This window comes from Rousettus aegyptiacus, unplaced genomic scaffold (assembly GCF_014176215.1).
Source record: "Rousettus aegyptiacus isolate mRouAeg1 unplaced genomic scaffold, mRouAeg1.p scaffold_m13_p_4, whole genome shotgun sequence".
NCBI classification, from domain to species: Eukaryota; Metazoa; Chordata; class Mammalia; order Chiroptera; family Pteropodidae; genus Rousettus; species Rousettus aegyptiacus.
In genome coordinates, this window is record NW_023416307.1 from 146,854,727 (window position 1) to 146,874,637 (window position 19,911).

The 19,911-nt window shown below is 36.6% G+C and overlaps 1 protein-coding gene and 1 pseudogene across 49 annotated transcripts in view; one reads left to right on the top strand and one right to left on the bottom strand.

The window, feature by feature from the left end:
* Window positions 1-19,911, top strand: part of ARPP21 (cAMP regulated phosphoprotein 21) — a 293,441-nt gene that overhangs the window by 175,316 nt on the left and 98,214 nt on the right. For 33 of the 49 annotated variants that reach the window (XR_001594318.2, XR_001594317.2, XR_001594319.2 and 30 more), the window contains 8 exons: window positions 8,279-8,452; window positions 10,329-10,495; window positions 11,533-11,574; window positions 12,348-12,437; window positions 16,353-16,497; window positions 17,929-18,007; window positions 18,675-18,734; window positions 19,462-19,602. Coding sequence is in view for 46 of the 49 variants with exons in the window: in XM_036219282.1 (XP_036075175.1) it covers window positions 10,367-10,495; window positions 11,533-11,574; window positions 12,348-12,437; window positions 16,353-16,497; window positions 17,929-18,007; window positions 18,675-18,734; window positions 19,462-19,602 (686 nt within the window). In the remaining 3 variants the exon portion in view is untranslated. The other 16 variants (XM_016123974.2, XM_036219284.1, XM_016123982.2 and 13 more) reach the window with 12 other exon arrangements.
* LOC118602631 lies at window positions 2,076-2,194 on the bottom strand (annotated as a pseudogene).

Sequence of the window (19,911 nt, forward strand, 5' to 3'; positions counted from 1 at the left end):
GTTGTCGGTACTGGGGTTAGTACAGAGATAAATGAAACAGACAAAAATCTCTATCACTGCGAATCTTATGGAATAGTGAGAGAAGAACAATTTTTACCACTTCGTTCAAATTTTAAGCATTGTGAAAGAATGACTCATTGCGTTACTAAGACCTGAGGGGATCCAGTGATTGAAGGAGGCAACGGCTAACTTATTTAACACTAAAGAACAGGACAAACAGGCAACTTGTTTGCCATCTTCCCGACACTGTAGGCTAGTAATGTACAGCGCAGTAGATATGAGGATAAAATGTAATAATCTAGGCAAAACACTCAGTCCAAAACACCCATGTCATAGTAAATAGTTAATAAAAACAGTTTGGTATGGTTGTTGAATCCTCTAGAGATAGCTACATCAACATGTTAACATACAATTATAGCCTAGAGCTACCCTACATAGCTAGAAGGTTCTTCTGTTCCTGTGCCTCTTGAAATTCCACATAGTATACTTGGCATGGCGGCATGCATCCAATTCTGCTAAATCTCCTCTCTGGGCTCTCTCTCTCCCTTTGAGAATGAAACACACCTCCTGTAGTCATAGACCCCATTTTGGCTTTTTATTTTGGAACTCACCCTTCAGTTCCTTTGCTCCTCTGGAAAACCTTTCATTCTTCTGATGTTGGGGGCAGGATGGGAAGCAGTGCCAAGGTCACGAATGGGTCATTTAAACTTATATGTTGATTCCTCTTGACTAGGTTAGTAATGATTGCTGATAATAATTCTGAAAAGGCAACATTAAGGCATGAAATATTCATATGCTATGGCACCAAATGCTAACCATTGACATAAGAGAAAAACAAAGACAACATAGTAATGGAAACCTCTTATTTCCCTAATTTGCATATGGAAAAAAACAAGTTTTTTTCTCCATTTCAAAAAATCTGACAGAATAATAATTTATCAATTTATCTTCCCTTTTATTCATTTCATCCAAATGTCTCTTCCTTTTCCTCTTTTCTGTAAGAAAGGTTTTAATAACTCAAACATTTAGCTCCCACTCTAGCACCTCTAACAGCATCATGTTTGTTAAGTTTCATTGTTTTTGAAATGACAGATGCTCCTTTCACTGCTCGTAGGAATGAGAGAGAAAAGATTTCATGTCAGAGATGCTGAATAAATTTTTTTGAAGTGCCTTTTCTTTTCGTGATGATTTTTAATAATTTTTAATCCTTTAAGTCAGAGTTGAAAATACCAATTTCGTGATAAATCCTCATTGCATTACAAGGTGTCTCCAATATAATAACTGAAAATAAATAATTAATTATATTTCTGGCATCCGGAACAAGAGGAAATTTAAAAATATTGTTTGAACTGAATTGAACTGAATTTGGAATATAGACGTTCAAGCATCAGTGAGATAATAATATTAAAGCAAACGTATTATTTTAGTTGAGCATCCCTTCCATACCTAAAATAGCATTGCTTGTCGTAAGAGGTCCTAGTGCAGTGATGTGGAGGGGAACATATAGAATAAATATGTAATTCAGTGAGATTCCTGGAAGATCTAACTCTTTAAGAACATTTTTGGTTTTTAGCAAAGTTATATGGAATCAATATCAACGAGATGCCAGCAGTGTTATTTAAGGTCCTGAAAAATTTGTTTTAGTTACACTTGGAATGACAAGGCAACTCCGCATGTCTGAGATCCTGGCATTTTGCTTGAAGATTAGGACGACACACATTTCTAGTGTTACATGTTTTCTGGCATTGATTTAGATTCTAATTGTTCCACATTAAAAAATTATAATGCCTTTCTGCGAACCCTGGGTACACTTTATCTGGGAATCATGCAGGAATGTGATTTCCTGTGTGGCCCCTAGAAAGATGCAAACTATGAGTTCTAAAAGTGGAAGGAGGAAACTGGACATATAGCTCGCAGACAGCTGTAGGTCATTCTGTTAATAATGGCTTATGGGCTTTCAGGATTTTCTTTTCTTTTCTTTTTCTTTTTCTTTTTTGGCAAGGCAACCATTGGTTGACCCCACAGATTGCAAGAGCCTTGTCAGTTTATAATCCCTTATTTTTTTTATTTTTTAACACCTACAGCACTTGGTCTTCCTAGGTGGTCTCCCATCCAAGCACTAACCAGGCCCTACCCTGCTTAGCTTCTGAGATCAAGCAGGATCAGGCTTATTCAGGGTAGCATGGCTGTAGACTGGCTTTCAGGATTTTCAAAGAGAAAGATCAAGAGTCATTTCTAGAAACCCAAATGTGTCCATGTGACTTTAAAGATAAAATCAGAGAAGAAACACACATACCATCACCAGAAGACATGTTGGTGCAGTTTCTGTGCAGTAGTTGCTGGCTGGTGGCTCACGAGAGCGGAAAGAAGATAATGGCCCAGTGAAAAACAATGTGTGGGGCTGTCTTGCAATATCCTGGGAAGTACTTGCTTAGATTGGGCGAGGCCGGTCTAGATGGCTAATAAAGCCATCAGTAGAGGAATGTAATTTTTTTTTTTTTTTTAAAAAAAAAAAAAAAAAAAGCTCTGACACCCAGTCCAAATGAAAAGGTTTTTGACCCAGCTCTTTACTCAATGGTTACGGATCTCGCACAAGCCACTGCTTTAATGTCAGCTACAGAAGCCAAATTCAAGGTTCTCTGCAGCACTATGGTCCTCTAGGTACTTGCATATTTGTTTTAAGTTTGCACCAGTCTGGAGGTGGATGAACAGTGCTCTGTGTATGGATAAATCACGCCTAGACTCCTAATAGAATGAGGTAGAAAATATAAGGTTATGAAAGCTGAGGCTATTTAAAAATCCTGGAACTAGTCCCAATGGTCACACAGTGAAACCAAAACCATTATCAATGCTCTCTCAGATTATTTGGATTATTTTCTAATATGGCAGCAGGGCCATGGGTCCTGTTTTCTGGGGCACTGATTCTATTGCAGATTCTCCTTAGCTGCAATAAAAAAAAAAAAAATCGCAAAAAACTGGGCCAGTGATGGGACAAAGCTGCTTATCAGCTGCTCTGTTACATCCAACTCTCTCAGCCAGATTATTGATGTTTATAGTGCAGCAAGACTGTGCCCAGAGTAAGCTTTGGGCATAAAAAATGATAGTATTGTCTTTTTCAGTTAGAAACGGTGTCTGTTACCATTCTGTGGATGAGAACACATTGGCCACATATGCATCGACTCTGGTAGAGGTCCAGTGGGAGGTTCTCTGAACTTCACATTCTAACCTTTTTATTCTTGCAGTGTCCACATTGGATGGCTAAATAGCAAAGCTTATCTTGCCAAAGACGAGACTGCTAAGCTAATAATGAGGTTACTGAAGGTTCCATTTATTGAGTAGCTATTAGAGCCAAGTACAAATCTGGGCAGGTTACATGTACAGAACTTGTCTTTACACGTATTATCAATATATTAGGAAATTTTGTAAAGTGGTACTTTTATTTTCTGCCTTTGATCTATTTGTATGTATATTGATTTGTTCGCTCTTGATTTATGTCTTATTCAGTGAGAAAAAAGATTTTTTTGTGGTTCTCTTTTTTATTGGGATAAAATATACATAATATGGTATTTATCATCTTAGCCTTTCATAAGCATATAATTCAGTAGCATTATATACATTCACAATGTTGGATAATCATCACCACATCTAGAGCCACAACTTTTTCATCATCCCCAACAAAAACTCTGTACCAATGAAACAATCCCTACTTTCCTCACTACCTCCCGCCTCTGGTGACCTCTATTTTACTTGCCTATTTTACAGACCTCATTTAAGTGGAATCATACAATATTTGTTGTTCTGTTTCTGGATTATTTTACTAAGCATAATGTTTTCAAAGTCCATCTGTGTTGTAGCATGTATCAGAATTTCAGTCCTTTTTATGGCTTAATAATCTGTGGTATCTATATACCATAATTTATTAATTCATTCATCAACTGATGGATACTTGGGTTGTCTTCACCCTTGGTCATTATGAATAATGCTGCTATAAACACTGGTATACAAACGTCTATTTGAGCGCTTTCAATTATTTTGGCTATATATCTGGGAATAGAATTACTGGATCATATGATAGTTTCTAAACCTACTATTTAAAATATAGGTTCTTTTTTTTCTCCCTAGTTCTAATGTTTGTAACAACACCAAGCAAGGCCAACCTTCTTTTTCTGAATATGCTTTAAGCATTTGAAAATAGCTTTTTTGCCCTTGCTAAGTCTTTTGTCTAAGCTAAAAGAGATACAACTTTTTAATCAACCCCTGCTACATTTTATTTTATTACTGTCATCGATTAGTTCATTCTATGGGGATATCTAAATATTTATTCTAGGGTCCAGTGCTTTAGATACTGCTCTCAAGTTTATGTCTTCCCGACTTCAAAATACAGTGAGAAAACATTTAATAATTATTAAAGCAGAAGTCATCTTTATTTTCCATCTCATTAATAATCAAAAAGAGGATGATAAGGATAAAATTATTTAATTCATTTTTGAAAATTTCTCGTGTGGACCCATTAGAAGTATTTAACTTTTATTAGTTTTCGGGGGAGGGGGGAAGAGTTTTGAATTGTGTTAGTTGTCCTGAATATCAAGTCATAATGTAGAATACCCATACACATAGTAGACGTGTCATAAAGGCTTGTTATAGGAATTTAAACCTTGGCCTTTCTCCTTTGGATGCTTTTGTTGAGATCAGACCCGCCTTAGTGTTAAAGGCACTTGTGATTGTTGTGGGCTTATTCTTATGCCCAAAGCTTTGACATCAGTTGTTTCCATTTTGGAATCTTGCTAAAAGTAGACATAGATTATGTTTCTGTCCAGTTTACTATAATAGTTAAAGAAGAAAAAGTGATATTCTACATATGAGCTACTGTATATTTATAATGTGCTTAGCTCTTAGAACTTAAATAAAAATACTCACGTAATATATTTCTATCCCCTAAGACCCTAATATGAACATTCCTTTTCTTAAATATCTTGCTAGGTTCTTTAAAACAAGTTGTCTGGTAATTTTGGCTTTTGCGTGGGTAGCTCAAGAATCTGAGAGAATGCCTATACCTTGGGTTGACCAAAAAGAGTTTTATTAAAGGGTAAAACTCCTGGTTGAGTGTTTCTCATACGTGTATTGAAGAACATTTTCTTTGGGAGATTAAATTTATGTAAAATTTTCTTATTGATTTTTTTCATCACCTGGGGAAATGTTCAACTTGCTGAAGATATTAGTCTGTATACTCTGTTCATCTACGGTTGCTCTCATTTCTGAAAAGATTGCATTCCAGTTACTTTTTTTTACTCTTTTAATTTAATCTTACACATTCATAATATTTTAAAAAGTTTAACAGAATACTCTTTTGAGAATAGGATGCGTCTTCAGTTTATAAGCTATTGTAGCTTTTAAACACCAAATGCAGCAAATTGACAAATCACTAGTATCACCACAATTTGCAAGTGGCTTACATTTGCAGAATTGTGACCAGTTTAAAAAAGAAGGAACAGTGTGTATGGGAGAAACATTTCACTCGAGTAAGTAAATCTTGACTGTGTTTTTTCTTCATAAAGTACTTATACTGATTTGGGATAAGGTTAGTCATCCTGTGTTAATCGTTAGTAAAAAGATTGTGGGAAAGTGACTAAGAAAATAACCCTCCCAACTTGCTAATAGAATTCAATTTTAATTTCCCATTTTAGCCATCCTCTAAGAACTAAATCAATGCTGGAATTTAAATCAAATCCCGATCTTTCTTTCCCCACATGACAGCCCACATGCATACATAAACACACACAATTAGGACACACCTATTTTGTTGGTGGTGATGAAAGACAGACTATTTGGTATTTTGCATTCTGCCTTTCTCCTCTCTCCCTCGTTCTCATTCCCGCAATCCTATAATTGCTACTATTTTCAACTCTAAAGTAAGCTGAAGAAATAAGAAACAACGAAAATATAACGTGAAATGATAATTGCTTTCCTCATTGTAAATAGCTGACAGCACTGTTGATCAATTTCCTACAGCTTGTTTTGCAAGTGATTAACTGCCTTTGCTAAATACTATCTTCTAAATTACGGTTAAACTATTTTCACTGAAAGAACTGCAGTAACTTTTATTTTGTCCATTCTTCCTCCACCCTTCCAACTATAACAATTGAAACTTGGTCAGAATTTTTATTAACTGGTGATTAAAGATATCTGTTAAAAATAGTTTTGGTTCTTTGTGAAAAGGGAGATATTGGAACAGGTTAAGATTAAATGGCATTGGAAGAGTAGGGTTAGTTTGGCGAACAGAAAGCTGGAGTAGGGTTGATTTTCTGGCACTGCTCTCTTAGCAAAGAGAACAATTTTAATCAGTTACAAAAATATTTGTGATCCATATGTTCCTCCCTGCTCATTCCCATATGCCCATATTCGCTTTTATCTTGGTGATGATGATTTTATGATTCAGGCATGCAAGAATAATACCTCGCTGGCTTTAGAGCTCAGTGCTATTTCAAAACGTGTCCTGGTAATTACGCACACACACATATATATCCAGGCTGTTCGCGCTTTGAGTTGGTTGAGTGGATAGCAGTTTGTTCTCTGTCTTTCTCCGTGGAAAGAATTATATCTTGCATCCACCTACTGGGGCTGGATTAATGCGGCTAGGTTTAGATTTGAAAACTGCATTACCATTCACCTGTTGGATTAAAGGCCTCTATACAAACATGAGGATCAGAAAAAGGAGACAAAGAGGTTGCGATGATCGTTGATAACTTCATTTTCTTTGGGAAAAGGAAAACAGAATCCAAAAAGCATTTGGTAATTCTATCCATTACTAATGCATATTCTAATATCTATGAGATAACGGCTGGTTACTTAAACAGATTCTAATGTTAAGACATGTTGACTTCTATTCGGTATTAATGTTAGTCATAGTAGTCATGGTGAAACTAGTCAAAATTGAAAAATTAAAATTACTGTTGATTAGCAATTCATTTTTGTTCTAAATGCATGTTTGCTTATCTCTCAATAGTTATATAATTTCTAACAACAAAAGAAACATATTTTAAAGCCAAATTATTCCCTTTAATAAAACATGAATAAAGCTAGAAATTATTAATGTGTAAGTGATTGCATTTTCAAAAGTTGTTTTTCCCTTGCACAACAAATGGCATTGTAACCCAATATGTTGTTAATATAGCAGCAGTAAAATCCAGTGAGGAACCAGCTGTGCTCGTTTAAACTTGGGAGGGGGGACTGCGAGGGGAAGGCGGAGAGGATTTGTAAACTTCAGACTAAATAACTGAGACGCATTTTGCGTTTTCGGAGATGGATATATGATGGAGGTGGTGTGCACGCCGTTGGATTTAGCAGGTGTGCAGCAGAGTAGAATTGCAGCGAAAGGAGAGAGATACAGCTTGGCTTTGGCAAATGTTCTCAGGGATCCGTCTCTATGTTTGCATTCAAGCTGTCTTTGCCTCTGCTCCTGTAGGAGTTGTGAGAAAAAGAAAGTGCACATTATAGCAAGGATTGTTTTCAACGGGCTCAAAGTTTGCAAATCTGTTGAATCCCTCTGACAGCGTGTCTTTGCTGTCAAACAGAATGCCCAGCTGGCGGTGGCAATCCTGACGGGGAGGGAGGGGTCCAGATTGACTGTGTTCACCGTGCAGTAAGAATACTAGGAATGTTTCTTCCCAAACTGTAAGTGGAGAAGAAAGAGCTCTCTCAGCCATGCCACTGTGAACATTTTCTTTTTTCTTTTCTTTTCCTTTTTTTTTACTTTTATAGATAATGCCTTATTAAATCAGAATCTTTAAATACGCCTCACTAGATAACTTGCATAAAGAAAGGAGTCACAGAAACAGCATTTAGGTACATTATATTATTATATGACTATAATTAAGACAGAGGATTTGGTTAAAAAAAGAGGCAAGACTTTTGCTCAGAGGTGATCTGGATTCTCATTGAGGCAAACACACAAGCTTGTTTTTTTTTTTTTTTGTTTTTTTTTAATATAAAGTGCGAGATTTCACTAAAAAAGGTTAAAATTGAAGTGAGTAATCTTCGGTGCATAATGCAATTGTTAATTTTAGCTCCTTGCGTGGGTGCCGTTCTGACTTGAACAGCCGGCTGTACCCTTCATTAGAGAAGAAGCAGGCAGCTTGAGACAGGTGGAGCTGGATCAAGCTGTGAACGTGATTTTGCTGGAAGCTGGTCATTAGTGTTAGAAACCCGGTCTTATTTCTTTCGTCCTTCACCCTACCATGATTGTTGCAATTATTATTATTGACTTTTCATCTTTTTTCAGGTTGACGATGTGTCAAACTGTGTAAGGGAATCGCATGGACATGGGCGTTCCGATCTGTTAATGGGGACATGGGACTCCAGTTTTCTCTGATCACTTGTGTGGATTTTCCCGGTGCAGGACGACAGAAGCCGCTAGTAAGTCGCCAAGACCTACAGCAGGAATTCTGCGCCAAAGGTAAAAGTCTTGTTGTCTGGCTGTCATCTCATCTGTAGTTTTTTATTATTATATAAATGTGCCCGTTTGCGTAGGACAGTTCATTAAGCTCACCCTCAACAGACAAGATCTGTATCAGGGACTCCACTGGCTTATGGCTTGTAAAATTGAACTCGATTTCTTCATTCTATTTTAAATCTGTTTTTGTTTTGTTTTGTTTGCTTTTTTTTTTTTTATTGGAATGTCTGAAAAAAAAGTTAAGTCAACAGAAGTTCCGTCTCCTCCCCCTACCCAGTACGTTGAGAAACAAGCTGTTTGCCATTGGGAAACAACTTTTTATTTTGTTAACTATACACATACCCAGTCTTATTGAAAGAAGTTTGTCAGAATGTACACTGGATGGGATAGCCTAAAACCTCCCCAAACCTAAAAGCCTTGCTTACTAGTTACTCACAGACTCAAAGCATCATTCTGTAAGAAGACTTTTCCTTTACATTCCCACAATGCTTTGCCGAATAAGCTTGCGTTTTTTAAAGATATCATTAGATACCATCTGTTCTGTCATGGTACATATTAGCAAATTTGTAACAGAAATTGTAGCATTTTAGATTTTTCTCATACTTCCTACACCCAGTTGGAAATAAAGTTACTGAATTATTAAATGGTAATTAAACACTCTCAAAGAAACATATCAAAATACCCGTTTGTCCAATAATAATTACCATTGTAATGACTAGGATCAGAACCGTATTGCTTGGGAATTTTTGTGAAAAAAGAACTTTCTAGGCAACAATGTCTTTCTCTCTTCACCCTTCTTCCCTTCTTTCTTTTTCTCTCCCTTCCTTCCTTCCTTTCATCCTTCCTTTCTCCCCTTCCTTCCTTCCTTCCTTCCTTCCTTCCTTCCTTCCTTCCTTCCTTCCTTCCTTCCATCCATTCTGTTCTTTCTCTTTCCTCTTTCTTTTTTTCTCACATTCTAAAAAACAAACAAAAAAAAAACTGAGGAGAAAGTAAATGCTAAATTATTCATGAGCCTCATTTGACAGCACATCAGAAGGAGAAGTGTCAGGGTTTTTATGGAGGTAGGGGGAAATATAAATAAATAACAGGCTTTGACTTTGAAAAGCCATTGCTAGTGTCTGCGTAGTAGTCTGTTGTGAGCCCTGAGGAACGGACTTCAGTTGAGGGGATAGCTTCATTAGTGCCGCCTGCCAGAGACTCCCCAGGATCTGTGCCGCACCAGCAACTGACAGGCGCTTGGAAGAGGGCTTATGCTTTTAATAAAGTAGCTGTCAGTTTGCAGCCTGAAAACTTGGGCCCTGAAAGGTGGATTGCTAAATTTAGATCCTGTATTCATAACCGAATTAGTACCTCTTAAACTCATTTTTGCCCCTTGTAGAGTGTACTGTGTTCCTGACACCTAGAAAAGTTTGTCTATGATTAAGACGCGCAGGTAATTTTGGAGTCACCTTAGAGGTGCTGCGGCCCACCAAGGCCACCTCTGGACTCACAAGTGGAGGGTCATTTGTTCAAGGGATTGAAGAAATATTCTTTTTTTTCTTTTTTCTTACTTAGTAGTTGGGCACAGGGCCTGTTAGATGTGTGGGAGTTATGTGCCTCCGTTTAAGATTTGTTGACCCATTTTGGTGGCAAGATAGATTCACAAGTGTCTGTGTAAGAGTGTGGAGCAACTGTGGATAGGGCAACTGATCCTGCCTCCTGTGTTTGCCTTGGGTACTTGATGTGATCTCGTTTTATTCTCCTTTTTGTGTAAAATTGGCAGGGGTGCCTGAGCTGCTCATTTGAAGTTGACTGTAAAGGGAGAAATGAAATATTTCAAGGACAATAGTAAATACTTCACTGGGCACTGACTTTATTTTCTGACCTCTTAACCTTGTAGGGTATCAAACCTTGCTATTTTAATTTGCATCTGAGAGGATGTCTGAGCAAGGGGACCTGAATCAGACAATAGTGGAGGAAGGCGGGACAGAGCAGGAAAGGGCCACTCCAGAGAATGGCATTGTTAAATCGGAAAGCCTGGATGAAGAGGAGAAGCTGGAATTGCAGGTGAGCCTGGGAAAAAAAAAAAAAAAAAAAAAAACGTTTCTCGTACCAACGGGTCTATTTTCTTCCTTTTATTTTGAGACAACTTTGAAGGTTTGTTTTTATTTTTTTAAAAGAGTTTGATTAGTAAAATGAATAGAAAATTCATGAAGCTAATCCTCTCCTTTCCCAATTATTAGTTGCCCCCACCACCACCAAACCATGCTTAAAAATGCCTTTTGAAATGAAAAATATACAAAGAATGTATTTAATGAGTGAATTTGCATACAGTATCTCCATACTAATTTCCAGACCACCTCAAGGACATTGTGGAGGGCTTCTCCGGAGGCAGCATTAGGCTAGGCTGAGTTTTAAAAATGATTTGCTATTCCATGGAAAGATAAAGACCCAGATCATGAAAGACTAAGAAAAATAAAAAACTTGAACTCTGTTTACCTTCATGGGTTGGCTAAGGTTCAATTCTTATTAGCAAACAAGCTTAAGCCCTGGAATTCACAGAGAGAGAGGGAGAGGGAGAGGGAGACGGGGAGAGAGGGTGAAGGGGAGAGGTGGGGGGCGCAGAACTACAAAGGAGGGAGGGGAGGCATTGGAAGTGACTGACAATGCTGAAAAAGTGGCATGATTAAATTCTCCGTGAGTTACCAGAGAAAGACATTTAGTAGAGGGAAAACAAACTGTGCTTGCAAATTGCTCCTATAGATTTTCTTTGAACGAAACTACAAAAGTATTAACTCTTTTCATATGCCAGTGAGTAAAGGCAGCTAACCACTTGGTGGCCCAAAGCCTTCAAGGTCAGCTTTCCCCTCTCCAATAGCTGCTGAAGGAGAGAGAGCTAAAAGTTAAACAATCAAAACTTCAGGGGGGTGAGGGAAGCGGGAACCCTCCCCAGTGCTTACAATGCCTTGTTACTGTTGCACTGTTAATTTTTTTTACTGTAGTGACACATTTTACACACTCCGCTTGTTCATTTATAGTTTGTTTGTTTGTTTGTTTGTTTGTTTGTTTGTTTTATTTTGCTTTATTTTATTTCTAACATATAGAGGCGGCTGGCGGCTCAGAACCAAGAGAGAAGAAAGTCAAAGGTAAGGTTCTAGAGCATCTACATAGACTTGATATCATGGATATCAATCACATATATCCCATCTGAGTTCGAGGATTTGCCAACAATTCAGATGGTTGTGTGTAGATGCTGTGGTGCATTTGGGCCGTACTGGTGCTGTCTGCTTTTAATGGGGTCGTGTTCACATCTACCTTTCTCACTCTGTGTGCTTTTTCATTAGAGCATTTAGGGTCCACATACATATTTGATCTCATTTTCAGAGGGGCAGATGTGACAGTGCTTTACAAAACAAATAGCTGCTTGTTTTGTTTTCGTTTTACATAAAATGTGGAGTGAATGTTTAAGGCTTCCCAACTGATGTGTGCCTTCAAGTAACCAGGTGCTGGTATTAGGACATATTCTGCATTTTTTTTTTTTTTGAAGCATCTTCTTAGTCAAGTCCCTTCCAAACTTGGTTTTAGTAGAAATTATTTTTTGTCATCTTTTTCTTCTGATATTTTCATGAAATGGCAGCAGTTCATTCTTTGCGAGTTTCCAATGCGATGGGCACAATTTGCTGAAAGTGTTTCTTAAATTCATTCATTCACATTTCCCCTCAATTTAGTCTCCATCAACACAGAAGTCCGATGCTTCGAGCCAAAGTAGAAAGACAACACTAGGTGGCCGACTTGAAGCTCAGTTTTTAAATCTGATTCGGGGGTGTCGTGTGAAGGTGGGGACGATTCGACCCCCTGAGAATGTTTTCTGTTTGTTTTCTTTATTTTCTCTTCCTTCCATCTTCTTCCCCCTTCCCAGTCAGGAGCAGGAAAAGGTAAACTGACCCGCAGTCTCGCTGTCTGTGAAGAATCCTCGTCCAGACCCGGAGGCGAAAATCTTCAGGATCAGGTACAAACCCCCGTTACTATAGTTACTTGCATGAATGGGATCCACCTTTACGTGCATGGCTATCAATTTGGCATTAGACAGTGTTTTGGGGAGAAAATAAATAATTGAAGAAAGAAATGGGTTTCTGGCTTCATCTCCTGTTTATAATAAGACATTCTAAACTAGTGTAAAAAGTAACAGTTTGTCACAGAGTATTACGTTTGTTTTTTTCCAGACCCTCTGAAAACTGCAAATGGAAAGGATTTCAAAAGAATTTAGATTAAAACTTAAAAAAGTAAGCCCGGTAGTGCTGAATTTCCTCACAGGCTCTCTCTTGCTAAGACTGAACCAAATATCATCCTAAATGTCCCATCTCCTTCCTTATGGAAGATTTTTACCTCTCACCTCCCTCCCCTCCCCCAGATGCATTTGCCTATAAGAAACACAACCTTTGGCTCTTATGAAACTTTAGTAATAGTGAAAAAGGTGCACTGAGCATTGGAGAAATACTTTTATGGCCTTTGGTGGAGATTTCTCAATATTGGAAGAACTGTTCAGAAATTAATCTGAACTGATGGTGAATTTAAGTTAATATTGTTAATATATTGCTGCATATCCTTACACTTATTTTTGTTCCTTACAGCAAGACTATTAGACTCTAAAAATTCAAATTCCAACCAAACCCCTTCGTGACAAAATGGGAAATTTCACATCATATTTATTATTGTTTGCCTTTTAGCCATCACATTAGCTTTTATTAAAATAGTCTTGCTGATATTTCCCTTATTTTATCGGAGGCTGAGAGCAGTCATGACAAAAGTAAAATGATTTACCTGAGCCCAGGGGAGGGAAAATTGATTAAGATATCATTATTTTTGTTTGGTCTTATTTTGCTTTTCTCTTTGTACTTTAATTGAAATACTCTAAACTCTCCTCATGGATACAGAGAGCATTGAGAGCACTTTCTTTAAAAGGACCAAAAATAAATTCCTTATAGGTTTTGTCCTAAGAGTATTTTTTTTTTTTTCCTAGCCTCATTTTCTTAACATGCCACTCATGTCGTAAGGCATGACTATATTTCATCCACAAGCTTTATTTTACTTGGGTTCTGAGAAATGTGTGGCTTTTCTTCAGCATTTTATTTGTGCTTCTATTTTTAATGGAGATTGAACAGGGGGAATCATGTGAATATCGCGGCTTGTATTATTAAATGTTGATTGATGGCATGTAATGTACTGCACACGATCTGTGTTAACCCTGCAGAACGTCAGACTCTGGGAGAAAGAATGCCCCAGTTGTTCCCCTACTCCTAATGCCAGGCAGAGGACAGCCTTTATGGACTTAATCTGCTTTTTATCCCATTTGACAAGGTACCAGGAGGACTTTTTTTTAAGAGATCATCTGTAACATAGTGCTCGTCCTGGACCTAAGTCTAGTTTCTCCATACCATTGGTGCAGAGAAATAAGATGCAAACGGTGCTTTGTTGCTGCTGGTTCCAAGCTCAATAACCAAGACTAGTTTTGTAGGAGAGAATTAGAGCTTGCAAGCTTCTCTTTGGACTGGCTGAGGGGTGGTGGGAGCAGGGGCCTGCTAGAAAATACCCAGACACACATATAAGCAAGCAAGTGGCCATGCTACTTTTTTAGAGGATAAAGAAGCAGACCTTTGAGCTTATATGTACTGCCTTCGTTAGGTACCACCAGTACTTACAAAGTGTGGGATCTGAATCCCAGAGAACACTGGCAGAAGTATACAGTGTATGGATTGTATTGCTTCCCCAATGTTTGTATATTCACAGTATTTGGAAAACTGCCTTCATTTTCCTGTGTGGGAAAAACTCTTGCTACCTGTATTACTTGATCTCAGACCCATAGCTGATGGTTGAGTCTGTCCTTAAGTCAAAGGAGTTTTGCTTTTCTAATGTTATACTCTTTACCTATCAGTGTATTACTGCAACTTGAATCATTCTTTTACTGTTCTTGGATATAAACTTATCCTGTACCAATGTATTTATTAACACTTGTATTTTATTATCGAGCATATCAATAAAAATATTAAAAAATAACAGATTGTTTTTTACCAACACAACAGCACTTCTGTGTGTTCTTTCAACACCATAATGGATATTTATGTATAGAACAGATAGGCATTTTTCTGAGTATAGTATATGTCAACACATGGCACAAGCTTGTCCATTTTGTTGGTAGATGATGTCCGTTAGCCTCTGCTCTTGCTTTTATATTTCCAAGCCTCTTTGATTTTAGAGTCAAACTTACAGAGGCTGGATGGTTCAATTGGTTTTGAAGAAGCAATGAGACCACTGCCATGGCCTGGTACCCTCAGTTCCTCCTCCTAATGAACTGTTGAATTGATTCTTCCCTGCCCCTTCCCCTATCTACCGAGCAAGAAATGATCCAGCTGTTTCCCTAGCAAGTAGAAACAAATCATAACCCTAAAATCTGCCTAAACATTTGTGGACTGAGACACTTCTGTCCCACGTCAGGTGACAAAAGACCCTATAATCAAATCACACTCAGTTTTCTATAATTTGTATATATTCATCTCCAGGATAACATGTGAATGTCAAAGAATCTGCTAAGATAAATATTTATCACGAGAACATTTTATTTCATCCTCTATATCATGTATACCATGGTGACTTTTTATTTCAACAGGAAACTCACAATGTAGCCCCTCTTCAAAAAGAAACTTGGCTTTGGAGGACTTTTATGCTTGTTAGATTAGCCAGGTTTACCAAGAACATTAAGAATCCCAGATTAGCCATAATTTGAGGATGCACAGCATCAGTTTAGTCACATGTAGATGAGCACTAGATTAGTTTTCAGTGAGAAACACTATTAGTCATTGGGAATATATTTTTTTTCCCTTACATCATAAATTTTAATGCCACCAGTGAAAGAAGGCTTTTCCATCAAATGATCTCTTACATAAGAACAAGTGGGCTTAATGTTGGCTAATTTGTCATACTTTTAATCATAGCATAGGTTTTTCACAAAACTAAAAAACATAATTTGGCTCATTCTTCTTCAAAACAATGAACATGCTATCAACCAAATGGCTGATATACAAGTTAATACAAAATGATTCGTTTTCAGTACAAAATACATATAAAAGTGGATTTAGACCCAATACTATAAATGATCAATCTTACACCAAGCATCAGTTTAAAAGAATCTTACATATTGGAAAGGATTAACTGATACCAAAATCAAAATAATATTAAATATTTTTATATAATTGATGGAAAGTATAATTCTACAATAATGCTTATCATAGCTATATATTGTGATAGTTTGTTAATGGTATTTGTAAACAATGTATGAAAATAATTTATGCCTAAGGTTCCTGTAATTATATACCATGGTTTTTTAATAGTAAAAGTATTGTTGATACGATTCTAAATAGACTTTTTATTGTGAATTGGCTCTTAAGGCCTTTATTTATGTCTGTTCTATCTGTAATTATGATTCGTAATATCTGTCTGTTTGTGTTTGTGCCAATCTTCTTAAAAAGAAATATAGAAAAGAGCTGTAGAAGCTTCTCTTTCTTTAAAACGTGACAGTAGCTATGATACAAGCTTAGTGATAAAGAATTTTTTCCCAGGTATTTAAAAATAAACCTGTAGAGGAAATAAGAGTTGTGATCTACAGGAAAGTAACTTGCTTAAGGTGAATATTCATGAGGCAAAGTTTTAGTGCTAGATGTTTCTCATGACCTCCCATTGACTTATGAAGTTTAATTTACCTTAAAGGGCAATTATTTTTCTGACAGCTTTAATTTTTTACCATTTATGAAAAAAAAAAAAATCTGCACCTGGCTTTCATTTTCCTGTACTTAATAACCTCTATGCAAAATGGAAACCAGACAAAGATGATTAAATCTGGCCCTAAATTATTATATTTTTTCCCCAACAGGAATCAATTCATTTACAGCTTTCCAGTTTTCCCAGCCTGCAAGAGGATGATAAATCTAGGAAAGATGACTCTGAAAGAGAAAAAGAAAAGGATAAAAACAAAGATAAATCCTCTGAAAAACCCAAGATCAGAATGTTATCAAAAGGTGAATGTGAAAATGTTTCCTTAACTTACTCAATTTAGACACATAGACTCACAGAATACATTCTAGATTCATATTCACCTCTCACCAAACTGTATATAATTGTGTGTGTGTGTGCGTGTGTGTGTAAAAGATGTAAACTTGAAATCAAATCTTTTCCATTCATGGTGTCCTTATTTGTGTAGCCAGAAAGGTTATTTTCAGGACCCAGTATTTTTTTCAATTTTCATTTGGATCTTTTATTTTCAAAGATGAGTTTGTACAAAGCGGCGAATATAAATCTGCCCTCAATTCAGGTTTTTTAGTCCTATTAACTTGGATGGATGAGCAGCAATAATACCTTAACTTGCCTGTTTATCGTAAAAGACAGATAGTGGATTAGCAATTCTCAGTCCATAAGTGATGTCCTCTCCAAAGCACAGATGTATGTGTCAATGTCAATGAAATACACACTTAACATTTTACCTGGCACAGATGAATTCGGTCTCTGCCACCCATACACTGCCACCTAATATCTCACCTAAAATATACAGACTTCTACTTCAATAAAAAGTTTTCCAAAAAACATCATTCCTTTTAAAACTGCAAACCTACAATCCAGACTTTTCAAATGATTGCCATCTGTGTATTGTATAAAACTGAAAGCAAAAAGAAAGAAAACAGAATTAAAAACAAAACTAAGTTAAGTTGAAATGAAGAATGACATGAATAAATAGCTTTGCAGTAGACTCTTTTTTTTAATAACAGAAAAAAACAGGGCGTCTGATCAGCTGAGGAATGACAACTAAATCGAATATTATGCTCTATAACCATATATCTGCTAATGACAATTGTCTTCAACTACTGAATATCTAAAAACCAAGGTGTATATCAGAGTAAGGAAGTTTAGGTTCCTAAAATGGTTTTAGAAATTAAGATTTCACCAGAATCAGAAGATTTGAAAGACTTGGAAATATTTAGTGTCCTCTTGTGTTGTGTTTTGTACTGATTAATATCTAGATAGTCTTATAACAGAACTTTCATTTTTTGCCCTCTCGGTTTTGAGAGTTTCCATGGATCTCAAACTCCTGAGAGCTCTGTCTGTGGGTGAGACTACCTGACAGGTGGAGGTCATGCCCTTGCTGATTTAAAGCGCAGGATGAACACGTGGTACTTGACTCCACCCACCACCCACCCAGACTGTGCCCACTTCCCCTCTTATGACAGTTGGGTCTTTCCACACTCAGGATCTATTGAGTGTTCTCAATCCCTGAATCTCATTTTCATTCTGATGTTATACTGCCAGATTGCTAGTTTTGAAATGTGTATCTTTCATACCAATAGATTCACCTAAAATTTACCCGAACGGGAGGGAAACGGGAAAGACTGGGGAAATCTTTTCTACCCTACCCCTCACCATCATTCCTGACAACTCCATCCTGCTATTTGTTTCAGATTGCAGCCAAGAATACACGGATTCTACAGGCATAGACTTACATGAGTTTCTGATTAACACATTAAAGAATAATTCCAGGTAAATTGTTAAATACACCTCTTAATTCTAGAAGAGTCACATGAAATATTACAATCACAGTCATTAATCCAAACACTTCTAAGAAGGGAATTGTAAAGTGCAAACCCCTTCTCTGATGTCTTAAACTATCTCTTGTATTTTCTCTTTTCTGTTAATAGTTTGTGTGTTTACTGTTTATAGGTAGTCTTAATTCCTGGGTAGTTACTCAGAATGAATTATAGTTTACGAATTCTGCTTTCCTGGTCACAAAGAGATGCTGGTTAAGAGGAAAGAAATAGAGAAAAAAATCAATATCAAATAAACCATTTATGCTTTAATGCAGTTATATAACCATCTAGTAGGACTTTGCTTTGTTCTTGTTTCATATTAATTTAAAATACACAATTTATTTGATGTGTTTTGTGGTCCTAATGCCTTGAATATACTAATTAACATTAAAACTACAAAAGTTTCAATATTATAAAATAGTTAACAAACTAGATGAGAAATAATCTTAAGTAGAATGAAATCATATGTATTGGACAGCAACATATCCCAGACAAGAGTTAGATATAGGTTTGTAGCCACGTACATTAAAACAATCTTTCCCATATATCAAAATTAAATTTTTAGGTCTTCGGGAATGGGAAATACATAAAACCTTTTCATTTTAACATTTATTTTGCAGGGACAGAATGATACTCTTGAAAATGGAGCAGGAAATTATTGATTTCATTGGTGACAACAAGTATGTTAAGTTGCATTGCTGGTTAATGTATAGAATGTGTCTTAGTTTGGTATTTGGGTTTAATTATTCATTCTGGAATGATTGAGGAATAGATAAAACATTGTTTAATATGTTTGCTGATTTGTTAAATGGAAAATTCTATTGGAGTTAGGAGCTATATACTAATGAGAATTGTTGCTTGGACCATGTGTGCTCCTGCTTGTTAAATTCCTGACAAAATGGCTATAAACAGGGGCCCACTGATTAGCATAGAGTAGCTATAACAAGAAGCGACCCTTTTCATTTTTATTATAGTTTTTTAATGGGCTCCAGCTGGCTGCAGTCAGTTATGCTGGGAAATAATCCTGCTGCTTTCGGTGTAAACTGTGTAATGACACATCTCCAGATAGACATCTGCAGTCACATGTCCTATAATTTGTCCTATGCCTTGCTCCATTGATAAGGTATCATGGACTAAAATAGAATACTTTCCAACAGATATTAAGTTCTCTTTGGTGAGATAAATGTGCAACTATGAAACAAAAGTATTTCTTATAACTTAATGGATAAATCAATAATAAGTGAATTTTTTTTTTTCTGGAAATGAGAATGTTAAGTGATGCCAGAGGTGAAATGGGCTCAGTGGTTTGGATGAAAGAGAAATGGTTTTGTGTGTGTACCTGTAAAATGTCCTTTAGGCCAGAAGCGAAAGTGTTGATTCCACTTTTTTCTGGGTCCTTTCTTTCAGTAATCATTATAAAAAGTTCCCTCAGATGTCATCTTATCAGAGGATGCTTGTCCATCGGGTGGCAGCTTACTTCGGGTTGGATCACAATGTGGATCAAACAGGGAAATCTGTTATCATCAACAAGACCAGCAGCACGAGAATGTAAGCCTCATCACGATATTCATTTAGCATTTTCTTTTTCTCTTATGGATTCATTTATAAGACCACAGTATAAAATTCAAAGTACGTGACATTTAAAATGTACAGTGTTATTTATCTCTTGCTCTTATCAGCAGTGGAGTGGCATTTATCCGTAGAAGATTATCGTAGGACCAAGAAAGTTTATAAAATTCAGGCGATAAAGTGGGTTTATTCACTGATCTTTAGCATAGCTCTTGAAAATATATTATTTTTTCTTCTATCGGTACTCCATGTAATTATAAACAAAGCCATGAACAACTGTATGTCAAA